Source organism: Photinus pyralis, unplaced genomic scaffold (genome assembly GCF_008802855.1).
Source record: "Photinus pyralis isolate 1611_PpyrPB1 unplaced genomic scaffold, Ppyr1.3 Ppyr1.4_LG1, whole genome shotgun sequence".
Classification (NCBI taxonomy): Eukaryota; Metazoa; Arthropoda; class Insecta; order Coleoptera; family Lampyridae; genus Photinus; species Photinus pyralis.
The window spans coordinates 44,414,801-44,434,428 of record NW_022170249.1 but is presented as its reverse complement, the minus strand read 5'-3'; the positions used below and the strand labels follow the sequence as shown (position 1 = coordinate 44,434,428).

At 35.7% G+C, this 19,628-nt stretch overlaps 1 protein-coding gene across 4 annotated transcripts; it reads right to left on the bottom strand.

Annotated features, from left to right (window-relative positions):
- Nucleotides 1-5,085: 5,085 nt before the first annotated feature.
- On the bottom strand, nucleotides 5,086-19,484 carry LOC116177694 (dystrobrevin beta-like). 4 transcript variants are annotated; one of them, XM_031496747.1, is made up of 18 exons: nucleotides 19,190-19,484; nucleotides 18,814-19,028; nucleotides 18,546-18,762; nucleotides 18,403-18,500; nucleotides 14,739-14,890; nucleotides 14,578-14,686; nucleotides 14,355-14,521; nucleotides 14,180-14,304; nucleotides 13,798-13,893; nucleotides 12,416-12,497; nucleotides 12,271-12,312; nucleotides 12,067-12,182; nucleotides 11,849-12,020; nucleotides 11,464-11,797; nucleotides 11,297-11,416; nucleotides 7,538-7,582; nucleotides 6,564-6,820; nucleotides 5,086-6,357 (listed from the first exon to the last, which is right to left on the bottom strand). In XM_031496747.1, exons 2-18 carry the CDS (start codon nucleotides 18,956-18,958, stop codon nucleotides 6,205-6,207), a joined length of 2,430 nt encoding a protein of 809 aa, XP_031352607.1. In that variant the 5' UTR covers nucleotides 18,959-19,028; nucleotides 19,190-19,484; the 3' UTR covers nucleotides 5,086-6,204. The 4 variants fall into 4 exon arrangements, with proteins under 4 accessions (XP_031352607.1, XP_031352613.1, XP_031352628.1 ...); XM_031496753.1 differs by having other exon boundaries at nucleotides 5,087-6,357; nucleotides 18,403-18,488; nucleotides 19,190-19,481; XM_031496768.1 differs by lacking the exon at nucleotides 7,538-7,582 and having other exon boundaries at nucleotides 5,087-6,357; nucleotides 19,190-19,482.
- Between the last annotated feature and the right edge of the window lie 144 nt (nucleotides 19,485-19,628).

Sequence of the window (19,628 nt, the reverse complement as noted above, 5' to 3'; positions counted from 1 at the left end):
AATCGGAAATCATTTCCATATCTGTCCTTCATCCCTGGAACGAAGTTGAAACTAAGGTTAAGGATGGTATCAACAACTGAACAACGACGATCATCGAATAACGCTCCTCCATCATCTAAACAACAAAGTAAAATCTTGATTTTGGGTGACAGTCAAGGCACAGGCATAGGAATAATGCTCCGTGACCTAATGTCGTGACATTTCAAATTTTTTCAAACCAAACGCGAGCTTGGAGTGACCGCTAACTCAGCTACCTGCCTTGATAACATTCTTTGGAATTTTCCAGATAACTATTTGCATTCAGTTCAATCTGGCGTAACTGACCCTTGTTTGTCAGACCATAGAGGTCACACACACACTGTTTACAAGGTTTTTAAAAAGGAGTATCGCAGGGCAATTAATAATGAAAAAAATTTAAACAATTCAGATAAATAAGGTAATTTGACTGTAAAATTATTTAAAAAAATTCACTATATAACTTGTAGCATGGTCTGAAGATGACAATGATAATCGTCGAAATCGATCGCCAATAGAAAACTTACTCACGACTTATTGCTGTTTTTTATCTACCATCTGCTACCATATTTATTACAAGTTGAGTAACAGGACCAAAAAAATAATTTGGATTCCTCGAAAACAATTTTGCGATACACATGTTCTGTAATTAACTTCAGGCATAAGTAAGATTTGATTCGTAAATAGTCGAACAGCACGTATACTTTATCAAAGTCTTGGAGGAAACTTGATGTCGGTTTTCTTATACTTGATTATCGAAAATACGACGAAAAGCGACTCCTACACATTAAAATATCCTACAGAGTTATATTATAAAAGTTACAAAAACTTTGCTTTTTACAAGACTTAGAGATAATTCGATGTTAATGAATTAATAAAAGCCTGTTTAGTATAACAGCTATTATTAACTCGTTCTCTCTATTATTAAAGAATAACCTTTTAACTACCTTTACAAGCTACTAGCTAAACATTTTAAACAAATTAATATAAACGGTAAACAATTACTACTTATATCAAAAGGAAAAAATGCATTCCTCCTATATCCGTGTGTCTGAACTCTTCAAATTATTTTCGTATATAATGCATGACAAAGTATTCGTTTGTTATTAGTGTTGCCAATTTACATTGATAGGGCAACTGATAAAATAAATCCCGAGTTTCTGAGGCAAATGAAGTATTGTAAAAAAATAATTGTCTTCGTAACTTAGATAAATTTATCGTTGTAGCGCAGTTATTTAAAATATTCATTGTTAAAATATTGCTAGATATAACGCTTGAATAATGAAAGCACATCTCGGCGACTTCTGCGTGACTACCTGATTACCCGGTATAATTTATGAAACAGCATACAACAAACTATATACAACTACATAAACTACATACAAACAACTAGAAAAATGAGGTAAATTAATACTCCGATAAGAATGGAAGTTTTGAAAATTTATTTTCTATGGTATGAAGGAAAACGCCAAGGTATAATGGGCTTAAGCAATTTATGGACGACGAATATTATTGGACTTGGTAGTAGATTAAGTTTCGTATTCATTTAAGTAATTAAAGTGGCTTTATTCAAAACACGTAGGGATAAATGGTGTTATGAAGTGTTTCATTATCGATTTGCTATTTAGGGATTGTTTTATAGCTTACTGAAGTGGAAATTATCTTAATATCACTCAATATCAGCAACTGTAATTTAATTAATGAATTTGAACCGTCACTGGTGGGTATTTACTTCTAGCGAAGTCCATTGTGGAAATGTAGCCATGACACTTTTAAATTGAAAGTGTACCAAGCAAAATTGCCTTGTGATTTACATTTTAATATACCGATCTGTGTACGCGCATCTTAATACATAATATATGAGCGTGTGGTTCGCTTGCATCGAATTTCCGAGGAATGTAGTTTCCGATATTACGGAAGTACGTTACGAAAGGCATCCAAACCAAATCGATACACGTACTACATAGTTAGCATTTTTGTGTTATGAGTCCGCGTATACCTACTTGCAAGATGTGTACGCATTGTTGTCACCAGCCAAGAAACTATGTTGAGGGGTTACGGGTTAATAATTAGGGAGGAAGGCCAACATAATCAATGAGGAATGTTGAAAGTACGATTTTAATTTTGTATTGGGACGTGCAAATAGATTTTATTGGTTTCTTTGGCAAGTGCAAACTTCCACTTTAACTTCTACTTTAACAATCATACACTATTAAGTCCCGCTCAATATGGTTTCCGTAAAAGCTGCTCTACCACTCAAGCAGTTTCCAAAATCATATCTATTATAATTAACTCTTTTGAAAAGGGTGAACATGCATCTTTAATAAAATATTATGCGACTTGTCCAAAGCTTTTGACTGTGTTTCTTTCAATATTTTACTTCATAAATTAGAAATGTATGGTATTAGAGGCCTTGCAAAAACTTTTTTCTCATCATACCTTCAGGACAGAAAGCAATGTGTTGTGGCTAATGGTACCTATTCCAAATTGCTAACCACACAACAAGGTGTACCGCAAGGTTCAATTTTAGGGCCCCTACTTTTCATCATTTATATAAATGACTTTTTTGAATATATTCAACCTAACGAATGCATTGCTTATGCTGACGACACATCTTTAATAGTCACTGATAAAGACCACAAGATACTAACCACCAAGAGCCATAATTCGTTGCAACTTGCTCATGATTGGTTTGCGCACCATAATTTAAAACTAAATAAAGAAAAAACTCAAGTAATTACGTTTTCTTCTAACCCCAAGTTTACATCAGGAAAATGCGCTAAAGATCTAGGAATTTATGTAGACGACCGTTTAAATTGGACCAATCACATTGATTACCTAGTTAGTAAATTAGCAAAGGCCACGTTTGTTCTAAGGAACTTAAAAAAATGTATTAACACCACCACCCTTCAGGCATGTTATTTTGCACTATTTCACTCTCATTTAATGTATGGTGTTAACCTATAAGTAATTCCTCTAAAGCAAAAAAAGTGTTTTCAATGCAAAAGAAATTCGTCAAGATGTTAGCCAATGAACATTATAGAGAACACGGTCAAAGTATTTTTTGTAAATTTCAAATCATGCCTCTTCCATCTATATTCATTTATTGTGCACTTCTAGAATTACACAAAAAGCAATCCTCGGTACTGACAAATGGCAGCACTCATAAATACAACACTAGAAAGGCTAACGATATGCGAACTCCTTACTTCAGACTTTCCAAGTCTAAAAAACATTACTATCAAGTGAAACTTTATAATATTCTCCCTAGTAATGTCAGGGACTCGACATTTTATTGTTTTAAAAATCGTGTAAGGAAACATATACTAAGTCATTGTTTTTATTGTGTAGATGAATATTTAAATACTCCATTTTCTCCTTAGCTCTAGTCATTATAGTATTGTATTCTACTTACAACTTTGATCTTTGACTGTGATATTTTATTACTGTACATTTGTTGGTTATTTACATATTCATTGTTATTATATTTATTTTTGTGTATTTATGTGATGTTAGATTTTAATAGTTTACGATATAGGTACATTTTATCTTGTTATTACTGTTACCACACATTGTAATCGACGAGTCCTATATCCAATAAGCGATCATTCGGACTAATAAATAAATTATTATCATTGTGTATACCGTTTTTCGCTTTCTCATCTGGCTATTCAGGTATAGTTAGTTTTCCAGATCCTTATTGGATTGTGTCGATCCTTCCAAGATCTACGCTAGCCGACAGCACCTTCACTCAAATGTCATCCTAACTTTAGCACACACGTTTTTCTGCAGATATGGAATCGGCAATAATTCAATAATTGTAATCAATTGTGCTCGATACAAAGTGGGTCAGTTTGAAATGTAAGTAGTGTCCTCGTGTGTGAGATCGAAGGGACATTTGTAACGAAGCACCCGGAATTTTTGAGCTGAGTTTGCCGTTTACGAGGACCACCGTGTATAGTAACAATTGGTTTGGGCTTTACGGTAATTTCGAGAATTTTCCGCGATACCGAGGAGATACCGTAGTTAATTAGTCCGTCTACGACCGTTCATGTTGGAATTATTTTTGTAACCACCGAAGGGTTTTGTCCTGGAGAAGATGAAGGACAATTAATATTTTTTGATTTCAGCGCAGTTAAGTGTTTATAGGCCGTTTTAGTTCCCCATAATAAGTAAAAGCAAAGATAGAACAAGTTCCGAATCGATTGCCAGATGTTCTGGACTTTTATCGTAAGTTAATCTGTACCGTTTTATTTAGTTTTGGCCTTCAAGACTAACGTACCGTTTCTTTTACTTAGTTTTGTACCGTTGTGCCGCTTCAATAGCCAACCGTTATTAATTAAGGGAAATTACCGCCAGGGCCGTAAGCCCATACTTTGTTTTAGGATTGCCGAAGTAACCGGCACCATTTGCTACCGAAAACGACCAGACCCGAGATTTCGTCTGGTTCGTTCCCTGTATGCTTTCTACATCCTACATTCACCGCCGTTTTCTACCGCCGACTACCGCTTGATAAATTACCCTGTGTATTACAATATATTAAATAAATTAGCGTTGAATTTATCTACATGTGGCATATAGGTCAACTGTGCAAAGTTTGAACCGAATAGGTTCAAGCGTTTGACAGAGACAGAGGGGCGTGATCCTAAAGGGTCATTCGATTTGACACCCAAAATACATTTCCAACTGTATGGAACACAAACAGTTCTAATCATCTCACATCTCCATTGAGTGACGAAAGGATGATTATCTCTTTGAGAAACTTGCTAAGGCACGTTGCTGCCTTTAAATTAGGCAAATTTTAAGCTCAAATTTCGCATTAGTAGACACCCTTAACGGCATTTTTTGTATTAAAAATTTGTTTCCATACATTGTAGTAGCTTTTGATTGTAGTTATGTCCTGAATGCAACTCGATCTACAAGCCTTTTGCTATTTTGTGTTGTGAGTTAAGACAAAAACGTTAACTAATAGTATATCAACATTTTTATTGTACGTTTTATAATAACTATAAGTAAACAATACGAATTCATAACACTACAGAGTATTGGTCTTTATATTATAAGATCATCTGTATAAGTCATATATGCAATTAACAAGAATTAGAGAGTTTAAACAATTAAATTGTTTGATTCTTTACAAAGGAAATAAGTTACTTTACAATGTTTAACTGAAACAAAACGTAGCTATTGACAGACATTACAAGGAACTACAAGTTTTTTCATTGAGTTGTCATTTTAACACCTACCTTTACGTTTTGTATATGTACATTAGTAGTTAAGAGTATACATCGTTAATGATAAGTACATGAACAATACATTAGTAATTTAAAGATTAACTTACGACTGCATTTGGTCTCGAAAATAAAATAAAAATGATGGAATGTACAATGTTACTTATGCAAGTACTTGTTTATACATTCGCACTTACATAGTTTGATTATTTCAGAGAGAGAGAAGAGAGAGAGAAAGAGTTAAGCACAACCAGGTTTTTTGTGATATATCAAAATCTACACAAAGCTTCATATTTAGGCATTTTTCAAATAACAGCCAAATTTTACTTGTAGTCTGAAATCTTACCTACTATTTATTATTGACAAGGTTAATAATCAACACTCATTACCTACTGATTCGATGTGTACCAATTCTTTTAATTCACACATTTTATTTCATTATAATAAAGTATTATAAAGAAACAGAAAATTTGAACGATAAAGGCATGTACAACAATTTTTTTGGGCGCTATTCCATATTAGATACATTATGATAACATGCGGAGCCATAACCAAGATTTATTTGAGGCGTTGTAATGGAAATTGACTTGGACACAAAAAAACTGCTGGTTAGGTGTGATGTTTGTATACACTTTGCGTTTATGTTACTTAACTAAAGGGAAGACATTTTGGGTAGAAGTACATTCAGTTATAAATGGCGATTTATCTTAAAAAAAATGTAGCTATGGCCCTGAATTACGAACTTGACATTTTAAGGCAGGTCATCGGTTTATGCAAGACCGTTACATTTTAAATGGAAGTACTGATTACAAAAAGAAACGTGACAAATAAAATAGGTACTTATAGAAATGTGACCCTTTGTTTATTACGTGCATACCAATCACCGAAGTTCACGCATTCGCCAACCCCTTTCCAGAGAGGAGCTTATGTTTCACCAGTCTGTTTACATTTACTAGTCCTAACGATTAATCCATCTTTTGACAGCTTCCTCCCATTCAAGCATCTCCTTCGACTTATTCTCACTTTGTACTTCTTCAGTTGCTTCTGTTGCATTACTAACATCACCTTCACTTTCTTTTGTATTTACAGATTGTTCACCATGCTGCTGAGGCTTAAAAATAAGCCAAACAGTTAAAAACTAACGTTCTCACTAAACAATATACTAAAAGTGAAAAATAAAAGCGTGCTTTTAAACCGTCAAAATGAGGATTTGTGCAAATGATCGCGCTAGGCTATAAAACTTCTATATAAGCCCTGCTAAAAATGGTGCTTGCTGTGTGCAATTGTGCATTGGAATTACAAGTACGGTGAACCCACCTGCGATCCGAAAAGGCCCGGGTTTTGTTCGATGTAATTTTGTTGCCCCGAAGAATGATTCGAATTTAATTGCCCCAAACTATTATGATTAAAATTTTGACCCATTACGTAACCCTGATTGTTTTGTGTTATTTCCGGAGGACTTGTCGGATGCCGCGCTCTTAATTCTGCCATAAAGCTTGCTTCTTGAGCGTAACGCCTTTGGAGTTCCTGTTGCCAGCCTCCTTCCGACTCCTCTTCCCCATCGTCTTCAAAATCTGGTTAGACATTTTTTGCGTTAGCTGATTACAATATGTCAATATTTAACACCACGAAGGCAGAACATGCGACAAACTTAAAAAAATGACGCAATGACACATGCTCAAACTTGCATACAGTTTCATTTGTATAGCACTGCAATCTTTACATCCGAACATAGTAGCTCACGTGCTTTATAAAATAGTACTGTAACTCTGAAATTTTGTTGAGGCCGCCAAATAACAGTTCAACCTGTTCATGATGTACAAATGAAACTGTCTACATATTCTCTGCTCTGTTCGAGAAGTAAGCATAAGTTGTGTTAGAAGTAGGTACAATATTTTCACGGTGGGGACACATATTCTACTTCGATAATTTGGGTAAGTAAGGTTAAGAACGTTAGCTGAAATGGCATCTATTTCTTTGACGGTAAGAGATCTCATTGTGGATTTATACAAGAGTGTATTGATAAGTTTTCAATCAAAGTAGTAGTGTATCATTCTGAAACAAAACATGAAACTTCAATGGGAAAAGAGACTCTTTTACAATTAAGTACCTATTATTTCAACCCCAGCTATAATTCGGGTAAGGGGGGAATTGTAACTATTTTGCATCAATACATGCTTGTAAAAATTTCTGAAGAACCATCATTTGGACGTTTACGTTTAAATGAAATGAAAACATATAAAGCGCACATTTCAGAAAATTAATTGGACAGCAGTTAGCGAGGTACTTACCGAGTGGTTTTCGGATACCACTAGCTTCAGAGAAAGATGAGGATTCTGCAAGAACAATCATTCAACAGGCAGCATTCCACATACAGACACTACAACTAATCTAACTTTTCTCTGATCTGTAGAATAGCGTAGTGTATGTAAATTGCATGGTGTTACCAGGCTATCCCATAAATTTTTGGCCATAATTCTATACATTTACATTGTTATACAGAATGGGTCTCTAACTTGGAATGGAGTCAGAAATCAATTGTTGTTTCAGAAATACGCTCGGATACGTTGATTAGTATATTAAACTGCGGTCTTTTTGGCGTAAATAATTTTTATACAGGGTATCCCAAATTTGAGATATGAAGTCATCAATTTTTTTAAATGGCAACCGTAATTTTTGATTGCGTATTCTTAAGGATATCAAGTTACACATGTGCGCCAAATTACAAATTTTTATTTATTGTTATTTTAAAAATCCGACGCCTGAAAGGGCATAAGGATTAGAGAAGAAGGTATTTACAAAATATTTAACAAAAGTGGAATGCCAAAAGTTATTGATTTATCATTTTTTGTCGAACTGTATCATTTTGACATCTTATCACAATGGTAAGTAAGTGATCAAAACAAGCATCGGATTATTATTATTATTATTATATTTAGATGATAATAGCATGAGGCAAGCCTATTTATGCTATTTCGACGCATTTCAGCGAGAAAGTATTAGTTGTTCCAATGTTTATTTATTTATTTGTTTAACCAGACACCATACAGAATAAAAATTCCAATTACATGGTACTGGGACTCTGAACAAACATTAGGACTTAAGATCTAATTTGATTTATTATTGCATTTAGGGGATCGTGAAAAAAGTCGATATCATTCACCGAGGACGAGGAGAACTTACTTAAAGTGATCAAGATCTTAATCGTCGGACAGCCAGCCATAACGAATAGCGTATTTTTTTCCAAAGATGCGCTAAAAATAGTGCATGACGTTCAGTGGCGGCGCGTAGTGGTGTGTCTTGGGAGTGCACAATTTAAAAATGAGGCCACGGGCAAAAAGCCCTACTTCGTAGTCCGGCGAATACTGGTTCACAATGAGAGTGTGCTCTTGCTATACTTTACAACTTGGACCTTCGCGGGGCGCACGGGGAAAGGCGACGTAGCGTTTGAACGAATCAGAGATCGTAGCTAACTGTGCACATACCCTGTCAATGGCGCTTTAAATGTTTTTTTCTACTCCCGTCTCTAAAATGCCACATTGCACTGACATATTATTTTAAATACGACTACTCATTAGATACAGATTGGTGCCCGTTCGGGTGTTTTCGGCCATTATTACAGGCCCGAAGTTTCAGGCTTGAATTTCTGCTCCTTCTGAAATAACGCAAGCGGCAACAGAATTCTCGTAGAAGAAGTATAGTATGTACCACGTTTCATAAACTTCTTTCGACACTCGTGTCGCAAGTGTCGTTTATAAAACTTGATACATAATATACTTTTTACAACACTGACATTTTAAACCGCTTATAAGATTCATTTGTAAAGTTATCTATAAAATTCATTGTTTCTTATAAAGTCAATTGTCAATAACAATGTCCTTTATACACTACTTTAAAGTAAGCTGCTTAATTTTTCGTACCTAATGTTGTTGATTCTATTGCCATGGTTACTATCTAAGTACCTACGCCAGCTTGGAGAAAACATTTTTTTATTATACTTCATTGAAATCACCTGTATTAGAAATAATGGTATCTAGTCTTTTCCAGGCTAGCGCACGGAAATACTTTTCCCGATCCCTTTGATTCTTTCCGTGCGCTGAATATAAATACCCAAAATATTGCTTTAAAATACAAATTTACAGGGAAGTAAACTAATTTTCAGAAAATCTATACCTATGCGTTGTAATGTTTAATATGTAAGTATTTTGCGTTTTAATTCGTAGATGTTTGAATATTTAGATAAAAGAATTTGTGACATTTTTTGACGTTTCGTCAACCTTATCTGAAATAAACTAATTAAACAAATCGCCTTTGAAATGATTTGAGAGTTACCATGAAAACGCATGTTCTATAACTGTTACAAAATAAAAAAGTTAGCGAGTTTGTTGTTTTTTGTTATCGATTTAAAAGAAGTATAATAAAAAATATCGTTCATTACACGTCCAGAAATGCTTTTTTGCACTCCTTCGTTCTAAATCGCGTTTTCTCAATAAATCACGAAAGTCTGGAACGTCAATTTTACAATTGACAATCTACTTTCGCGCACTAGTGCCTGAAAATTCAACGAAATTATCTATTTAGTGCGGATCATAAACTAATAAGTAGTAGGATGGAAGAGTAAAAAAGAAAATATAAATACACTTTACATCATTCCCTGTAGTACAGGGGCAAAAATAAGCTTCAACCAGAAGTTTTGAACAATAAATTGACATTTTAAATTTCTAGATTTCTACTTTATCGGCATAGAGGACTTGATTTTTTCAAAAGAATTATAATGTCGCAAAAATCTCGCGAAAAGGATTTGAATTTATATAAATTCGATTTAACTAATCCGTGCAAAAAATAGAATACATGTTACGTGCGTGAACAGTATTTGCTTGATTCGCGCGAGATGCGTCGCTCGTGCGCGTTGCCCACTCGCGCCGCCAAACTTCGCGCACATCTGCAAAATAACTGTTCCCGCACTAATAATGTAAATAACTATTTCCGTGCTTGCCTCACACGGGAATCTGCCACGCGCGTACGGAAAAAGCCTGTTTTCCGGACTCCTAATGAAATATACTATTCCCTCATAATAATAAAGGCTTCTTTCACGCTAGGCCTAGGCCAATCTGCCTTGAACTGTCTGTCATCTCTCTGTGATTCAGCATATTGACTAATTAGATCCACATTATTTTGACAATGAAAAACTTTCTTTTCAAATATTATGTCTTTCCGTGCTCTCCATAAAAAGAATCAATTATCTCCTCACGCACTCATTGTTAGTTAGTGTGCTTATTGTATTGATTCACGAACATTTCAATTCTTGGTATGGGCAGAGAGGGTGCACGTGTAGTACCTACTATCAGTATGCTAAAGAAAGCCACTTTTTATTGAAACAAAAATTCCAACTGTGGTAGAAATTTTTTCTACAAATATAAACGGGCGAGCTAAATTTATAGGAGAGCCTAGTATGTTTGTGTATTCATTGTAAAATTAAAATAAAAACATAAACAAAGAATAAATAAATTTACTAGAAATAAAAATAAATAACAACAGCACAACTAAAAATATGCAAAATAAAAGATTTGAGTATATAATTAAGTAACAATCACAACTCGAACTCACATTCGTCCTGTCATTTCTTATTAATAACAATACTAAAGTATTTCACACTAAGTGAAACGCAATGTAATAAAAACATTCGCATACTGATTTATAAAGTTGAAAATAAATACATAATAAAAAAATAAGTGTAAAATGTAAAAATTGTATAAAACATCACGCTAAGACACATTACACAGTCTCATGCTTTAGAGAAAATTTCATTCTCAGTCTAAAAAGAAGTCAATAAGCAAAGAGACAAAAGAACATGAACTGCCTTTGTACAACCAAAAACAACTGCAATTTTGCCTAGCTATCATAAATGTGCATTTAGTTCATAGTTTAATGTTTAACTATACAAATGTTAGAACCTTTAATCATTTTAATATTTATTGGTTTTTAATCTTCTACTTTTTTACAATATTGGCTAATACTATCGTGGCTTTCAGTCATTTAATTTTCCGTACCTGAATTTAATTCACGAACAAGCGTAGACATTGCATTCGTAACCGAATCGGCAGCGACTAAAAGATCGTTTCTTAGAGAGCGTCCGACTGATCCCGGTGTATCGTTCCCGTTATTTCCTCCTGAAGCATTAAATGATGAAGGTAAGAAATGGAGGTCATGTACTAACCAAATGCGTTTCGAACGTCACCACCCACGCCCATTAAAGCCTCGGTGTTGACATTATGTAGGCCTCTATCAACGTTTCGATCCATTGCCATGCTATTGACCCCACCCATTCCGCCAATTGATTGCGCTATGATACCAGACGGGTGTTGTATGTGGGAGTTTCTTTCGACTTGGCTTAACGCCACAGGCTGAATCGAAGGTGGCATTCCCAGAGGAGTTTGGGGAGCACTTCGTGGGCATGGTTGTTGGTTGGGAAGAGCACCTGGAGGTAGTGGGGGCGATTTTGTACTGCGGGGTGACGAGTTCGGCGTACTCCGCGGGGAAGATTGATGATTCTGCAAAATAATGCAAGTAGAATATGGACAATGATGAAAAGGTCAAAGTACTTTTAACATTTTCATAAGTCCTTCAAGTTGAATCATCAGCTGCCTGCGTGAATCTTGAAGAGTAGTTAAATGAGCCTCCAGTTCATCCTTTCTCATTCGCAAAGCACGCAGTTCGGACATAAGCGCTGGGTTCTCTGAACCATGGCCGCTAGATTCTATTTCTTGTTGGCGTCTGGAAATTCATCTTTAAAAAAAAAGCAATTGATTTCAAAATTTACCTCAATCTTGCAATTTCTCTCATTATTTCCCTGTTTTTGGCTTCGAGCTGATTGATGAGCTCACGTTGTGCTCTCGTCGAGTCCATACCAAGACAAGCTTCAGAAGGCACTCGACCCTACAATGAGCAGGTAATTATGATTTGACATACTTTCGTGTAAGTGATTAGTACAAAAGAGCTGAGCTAACGGTGCTAAGCTACTCACCGAATCAGGAGAGAGAGAACTCTTACGATAACCACCTCGATGCTAGAGAAGAAAGCAGAAGCAAAAGCACACATATAAATTTATGCTGTTAGATAACATTTATGGCAGCGCAAAGACAATGCACCAGTTAAACTATTAATCTTACCATTCCGGTTCTTGCTTCTTGAGCCAACTTTGCTGCATAACGTGCTATGAGTCGGTGCTCGTCATCTCTTGCACTGTCAAGACTAAAAAAAACAAACTTATATTAGGACAATTAAAGGCAAAGAGGATCTAATTTTAAGATGTAGCGTTATTAAGATCACCCTGTAAAGAGTGGTAGGAGCATGAAACCCATGTTTCTGTCAAATATAAATAGTATATTGTAACAAAAATTCCAGAAATATCGATAGACCTTGAGGCGCCATGAAAGATTAGTCATTGGCAATAAAGCACGAAGGCGGATTTGACGTAATCTTTCCTAGAAATATGATGTGTTTGATCGAGAACATTCTGAAGCGTCCTTGAGCATTCGAGAACATGCTAGAAAGAATGTAGTTTCCTACATAAAGCAAATCGAATTGTGTCCCTGCATCGAATCGTTCTTGTGATGTTATGAATTGTGAGTGATAAATTGTAAGTACTGTTATAAATGAATTCATTTTAAGACCGTTAAAAATTTATTGTTAGTTAATTACATAACTAAAACCACGTAATTAAATTTATGTTACAATACTAAGAAACAAGTGTATAATCAACCCTTTAAAGCACGCGCAACGACCAATTATTATACACGAGTTTCTTATAGTATTTTTTATTATACCTCCTATATAATTTAAAAAGGGCCATAAAATGAAATCATATTTGACGTTATACTAGAATAAATTTCTAATTAAGTGGGCTGATTATTAGTAATTCCTTGAATGCCATGGAAATGTCACTTGACGTTTGCTTATAAAAATCTTTGTAAATAAAATGATAATACACCGTCCATTCAGTGGCTTGTTGCCGGAGCAGAACAAAAGGCGATACCTGCAAAATCCAATTATTAAAGAATAGGAAAGTTTGTAGTTGTATGAAGGAAATGTCAAAGGTATTTAAATCTTGTATCCTTTGGTACATTCATTCAAAATTCATTAAAAAATTGCATAGATTTGGCAGCATACCTATTCTCAACCACGTGCGTTTGTGAAAGCTTCCAACAAAATAATTCCTTGTGAATTCTGAGAGAGAGTGGGTACAAGTAAAATCTTCCCTACTATTTTGTGTACATAAAACCCAAAAGGTTATTTATTAATGAACAACCTCACTTGTATTTTTCATAGATGTTCTTGTTAAATGCTCTTTTATAAGCTCAGGATTTTCATCAAATGCCTTTCAAAATACCTTTGTGAATGACGGTAGTACAGAAATTGGCCAGAAATCTACAGTAGGTATATGAAACATAGGAAAATTGACAGAATCATGAGTTTTCCTAAAAAACCATCTACTTTACCCACTCTGTACAAGTGAATATTGCAATAACGGGAAACTATTATTAACAATTACCTGCGTGCAGTTGTACGGCTATCTAAACTACCCATCCCATCAAAATTAAATGGACCATCTGGAAATCCATTATGTGATGGAATTGGTGAAGGTGGGCTGTGGATGAGAATTCAAACTTAAAATAACTTTTAAAAGTTAAAATTCGATATTGAAACCCGCGAGAGAAAAGTTTTTGCTTTTGTTTTTTTATGTCTTAGGTTTCTTTTAATTTACTTCTTCGAAAATCTGGAATTTGTTTACATTCTCTACAGAGGCAGTTCCGTTAGAGTTAACTTTTAAGTGAATTTTTTAGAAATAACTGCTCTAATCTTACATGCACTAGAAGAGGACTTTTCTCACATTTCCAAGGTAAAATTTTAACTGAAAAGGTATATTCACTTACACAATATGTGACAGATTCAATGTCTTCTCTGGCTGCTCAGGGAATCGAGGTAGATTATTTTTCTGTTTATCAGGAACGCAACGAAAAGATTTACGTAATGAGTGGCCAATTGTTTTACTGGGCGACTATAAATGATGTTAATTATGGTAATATACAAACATTTTCGGGTACGTACATAAGAGGCATATTCCTTCACCTGATGATCAAGAGTGTGAGGTGTAGTGACTCGACCTCTCCAGAAGCAATCTTGACATAACACGTAGTGCGGGCATTTTTGACATCTATACCGGAATCCGGTAAAATTTTCTCTTTGACAGGCATCACATTGTACCGGGTGAACAACTGCAAGATCGAAATATAGCAAAGCATACAAAAATAAATAAGGTAAATTACCATACCATTCTCGACTGAGGAAATACGGTGAAGAAGAGGGAGCCAAACTAAAACTGGAGGTCCAGGATCTGACATCATTGTATCCAAGAAATCATTAACAGTTATCTTAACATTCTAAAACGACAATTAGTAGAAATCAAAATGAAGAGACTTTTAAAAGTCATACAGGATTAAAAATGCTGGAAGAAAGAGTTTCACTATAATTAAATGTCGGCGATTCATACACAGCAGCGGGAAGCGCAAGAACTTCTTGAAGGTATTCCTTAAACCTCCATGGTAATAAGTGTCCATTGCTATCGGATATTTGCGAGAAAATGTCTGAAATCGTCTCACACTATTATCATTTCAAAGTAAATCGAGGGGCGATCTGCACAAAAAAGTATGCAATTCTAAAAAAGTCCTTAGAATTTCTAATTATTGCAACTGACTTTGTAGATGCACTGTTCCTATTGTGAAGGCAGAGATCTCAGTTTAGTCATAGAGGTCTTATTGATGCCTCATTTGATAGATAGGTGCCTCATTAATACAGTAAAATTATAGGAAATAACAAAACATATTACGTTGAATATGCACAGGGGATATGCTCTTGACCATCAAAGCAATGTGTCACCATTTCCTAGATCAAGTGCAGTGGTGGCCCCTTTCCTTTGGGGGATGTTGCACTCGCAGGTGCCGAGGTGACCGTGGGATGGCACGTCTCTGACAGTTCAGAGGCATGTCTCTAGGGTAACCAAGGTGATGGCTGTGTTATACGGGCGCCTGGATGACACGGCCACCAGAGGATAAATCTTGGCTTCAGGACGAGCCTATGGAGGACGTTCTTCCGCAGAGAGAAGCCTGGTAGGGCCCTCCTCGCGTTTGGTGTCAGTGAGGCATACTTGAGGGATCTTGTAGCTCTAAGACTTCAGCTGAAAGATAACAGAGGACGGAGCAAGCACTTAAAAATAAGGCATTATTCTCCTTTAATTCCGATTACCACAAATATAATACCAGATTAAAAAATAATTTTGCAATAACCGCCTCCAAAAGTAAAGTGTATGACACATCACATCTACAAATGGGTCTACGATTTTACAATGCTCTCCCTAGCAATATCAAATCTATATCGGCGTTCGTCCCATTTAAAAATAAAATTCGGAAAATACTTAACACAATGGCACCATATTCACTGGAAGACTTCTTCACAAATATCGCAATTTATTAACTGTAATTTTTATCAAAATTTTTATATACATTTAATATTGTTATGTTGTTGTTTGTTTAATTCATATCATTGTCTATTTACATTTTATCTTTACATTTAATATTGTTATGTTGTTGTTTGTTTAATCTATATTATAGTCTATTTACATTTTATCTTTATACATTTATATTAAGTTGTAATTGTTCCAATGTTATACCACAAAAGTGGTTCAATAAACGATCTCTCTCTCTCTTGGTGGCCTGCTCAGCCTATCTCCCATATGTATTTGTATTTGTATATTGCCAGTACATTCAGTACAGAGATGTATGTGCAATATTTGTCATAAATTATAACAGCAGAAATTACATAGAAAAGAATAACAACTAACAAGATTGACAAATTACCAATATAACATAATGTAAATATAAATATAATGAAACAATATAAATAAAAATAAAATTATCTACAGATATACTAACATGCCAACATAACTACGGAAAGCGTTTTCTTTTTATTTCGATAACGAGATGTAGTCACTTAAGCAATAAAATGTGTATTGGAGTAAAAACTGATGATTCCGGAAGAGGCTCCAACTACCAAGGAGCAACGATAGAGTATTGTCAAAATAGTGGGCTCCTTCTTGTGGTTGGCTGTGTTGCAAATGCACACTATGTTGTGTGGGGCAGCACGACCACGAACTCGAGGGGCAACCACCTTTTGGAGTACTTGCAAACAACTGATTTGAATGTTTTAAATCAGGGAGCAGCCCCTACCCTTGTCATGGCGCGAAGGAGGGAAATTATCGACATTGGGCTCCTTTTCAATAACTTACATGATCAGAGTTGGAGAGAGAGGCATCGCTTTCAGACTACAGGCACATTCTCTTTCAAGTAAACCTGGCATCCCACTGCAAGCCCTGTAGGTTTCAGAATTCCTGATCCACTACCTGGGGCAGCTATGTGGCGAAACTGTCAGAGTGGTTAGATGATTACCATTGCTCTGTTGGAAAGCGTGGCAAGTGGAAGAGGGGTCACATTAGTAAGCTGTATACTGCGGACCTGTGGAGGAACGAAGAGAACACCTTTGTGGAACTTAGACCTTGAAAAGGTTGTAAGGAGGTTCGCAGGCTTTCCAATAGAGCCATGCCAGCTAAGCTGTTTGCGAAGATCTTAAGATCGCTCAGCATAGGTATACAGGGTGGTGACTTGCGTCACGCATCATAGGGATTTCAATGTAAAATTCATAACATGCGATTATTGGCTCCCCAAATTATTTTAGAGCAAAAATGTATTAAGGTTTTTTGTAGGAAAAAATTTTTTACGTCAATAAACCGTATTAGTTTTCAATTTTTTACATAATAAAGACGGAAAATTGGAAAAATAAAACCCGCATCTTTTTCAATAATCTGCGATGCCATGGAATTTTCTAAAACAAAAAGATGTCCAGTTATCAATTAGCAGCAGTTCGAAATGGATTTTATGATCGACTTGGTTACTGTCTTGCAGTTAATGGTGACTTATTCGAACATTTATTGTAAATTATTATATTAGGAAATCGTTTTTAGTAATTTGGTCTTTCTTTATGTTGAATTCGCTGTTCTAAATATAATACTTTTTGATAGAATTTGATTTGATTTATAGCAGACATTCCATGGCATGACGGATATTGTAGTTTTTGTATTATAAAATTCCATGGCATCACAGATTATTGAAAAAGATGCGGGGGTTATTTTTCCAATTTTCTGTCTTCATTATGTCAAAAATTGGAAACTAACGCGGTTGATTGACGTAAAAAATTGTTGTCTATAAAAAACCTTAATACAGTTTTGCTCTAACATAATTTGGGGAGCCCGTAATGGCATGTTATGAATTTTACATTGAAATCCCTATGATGCGCGACGCAAGTCACCACCCTGTATAGGATCATGGAAGACCTTCTGCAGTAACATGGAGAGACTTCCTAAAGTTCAAAAATTTCTTGAAAGACCCCAGGGGCCTTTGCTAGTTTTGGAAGTGTGAATGCTAGGTCCTCTACCAGGCTTGGGTACACCCTGTTCACTAAAAAAAAAAACAAATCTACATTCTCACTGATCATAATATATAAAAAGCGAAGTTGAAACATAATACACAAGAAAAAGGCCATAACATGTTGAACTGTAAATATTTATTAACATTAACATCCATAATTGGCACACTGCATCTTTATATGATGATGTGGCAAACATTTCTACCGATTTCCTCACAGATTTCGTGGAATTGTATTCCAGACCCCGTAAATAGGTATTTGATTACCACGTCCCTGCGATTGCAAATTATTCTTTTACTCTCTAGAGATCATTTAAATCTCTTAGACTGGAAATCTTTGGCAACTGATAAAAGTTTGAAGGCATTAGAAACTACTGGCGACCCTTTAATGATTCTTAAATGCTCTTAGAGACCCTTAAAGGTAGTAATGAGGTCTTAAAGATTCTTCACAATTCAGATATACAATTGAAAATCAGGTGTCAAAGTTGCCCGAGGCCAGACCTAGCAGCATTTACCCGGCATACCCTCTATAGGTGGCCCTGACCAGAAGTCACATATAACTTAGACAAACTTTTAAAGACTGTAGGACTTTAGTTTGCGAATCGCCCCTCACAATTACTCACATCTTAACTTGTCCATCAACTTGCCAGCACACAGGGTTGCCAGAGCTACCTTAATCGAAAACACTCGTATTTTGCCAACATTATCCCTGAAAGTATTTCTGATACAACTTTCTACAATCGAGGCAAATCAAACACACACTTACACTGTGGCATACGCCGCTAAAAGCCAGTTTAACAGCAAGCTGGAACACACATCAACATGGGTCTGTTGTGTCGGCGGAGCACGTTTATTCAAACTATGATACAATGAACACAAGAGTGTCTCCAATCTGGCTACGCTTAGTTCACTCGTCGGATCCATAGCGTGTAAGCCCTGCTCGCGAAATGCTTCAATTACATTCCATATATCGACAGCGTGCACTGAAATTACAATGATACACCTATATCCGCATATGCGAAACGAATACTTACAGCTTACTTTCTTCTGTATAAATCGAAGTTTGGTAGCGGTACGGTATGAGGCGAATCGTATCAGATCGAAATTGTGAGCGCTCATTTCGTGCACCAGTGCGAGTCTGTGGTCCGAAGACCCCGGAAGGCCTTCTTGACCCTGCATTTTTCTCAATGCGGGAGCTGTCTGTCCCTATTTAAGTTGGCATAATTATGTTTAAGGCTGGTAATTAATTCTAAAAATAAACGCGGAACGTCACAATTGCATGAATTCGCAAAATTTAATTGGTCTTGTGGTAAAAATTAAATTGTCCAAAGGACAACTACTTGTTAATTTGGTCGATGTTTACTTAATTAAAATTACAGCTATAAATGAAAGTGAGGTAATTGAACTTACAGCATTTATTTAAATGTAGGATAAACAAATAACTTTTATCTCATAACGAGTTTAAGAAATGTATTGTTAAGAAGAAACAATTAAGATCTTCCTTCACGCAAGAGCCATTTTCTTGGCACCTGCCCGGCGCGCACAGCCTACATTGGCGTGCGCGATACCTGTTCGTTGCGTGATTTTTTATTTGTATCTAATTATGCTCGATTAATCAATTATCGAACAGGCTCAGATTTACTATTTCATTACGTGTCCTTCATTTTTACGATATATTGTAATGGTTTACTATCGGCAATTTATACAAAGTAGAGTAGAGGGTTATTGTAAATACGGTCGCATCTTTAGAACATAGGCAGTGGCGGCGCTAGGCGTCGATACCCATTGACCTCGTTTCCATTGGGGCCCTTACTTAAAAAAACTCAAGGGACGAGGTCTGAGCGCAGGA

Bases quoted from the DNA above. Each gene is read 5' to 3' on its own strand.
- LOC116177694 (XM_031496747.1), bottom strand. From the start codon at position 18,958: ATGCAGGGTCAAGAAGGCCTTCCGGGGTCTTCGGACCACAGACTCGCA. The intron at 18,501-18,545 runs GTAAGTGTGTGT...AAGTTGTATCAG, and splicing joins TTAGCGGCGTATGCCACAGT to AAATACTTTCAGGGATAATG. The intron at 6,358-6,563 runs GTGGGTTCACCG...CTTATTTTTAAG, and splicing joins CGGGCCTTTTCGGATCGCAG to CCTCAGCAGCATGGTGAACA.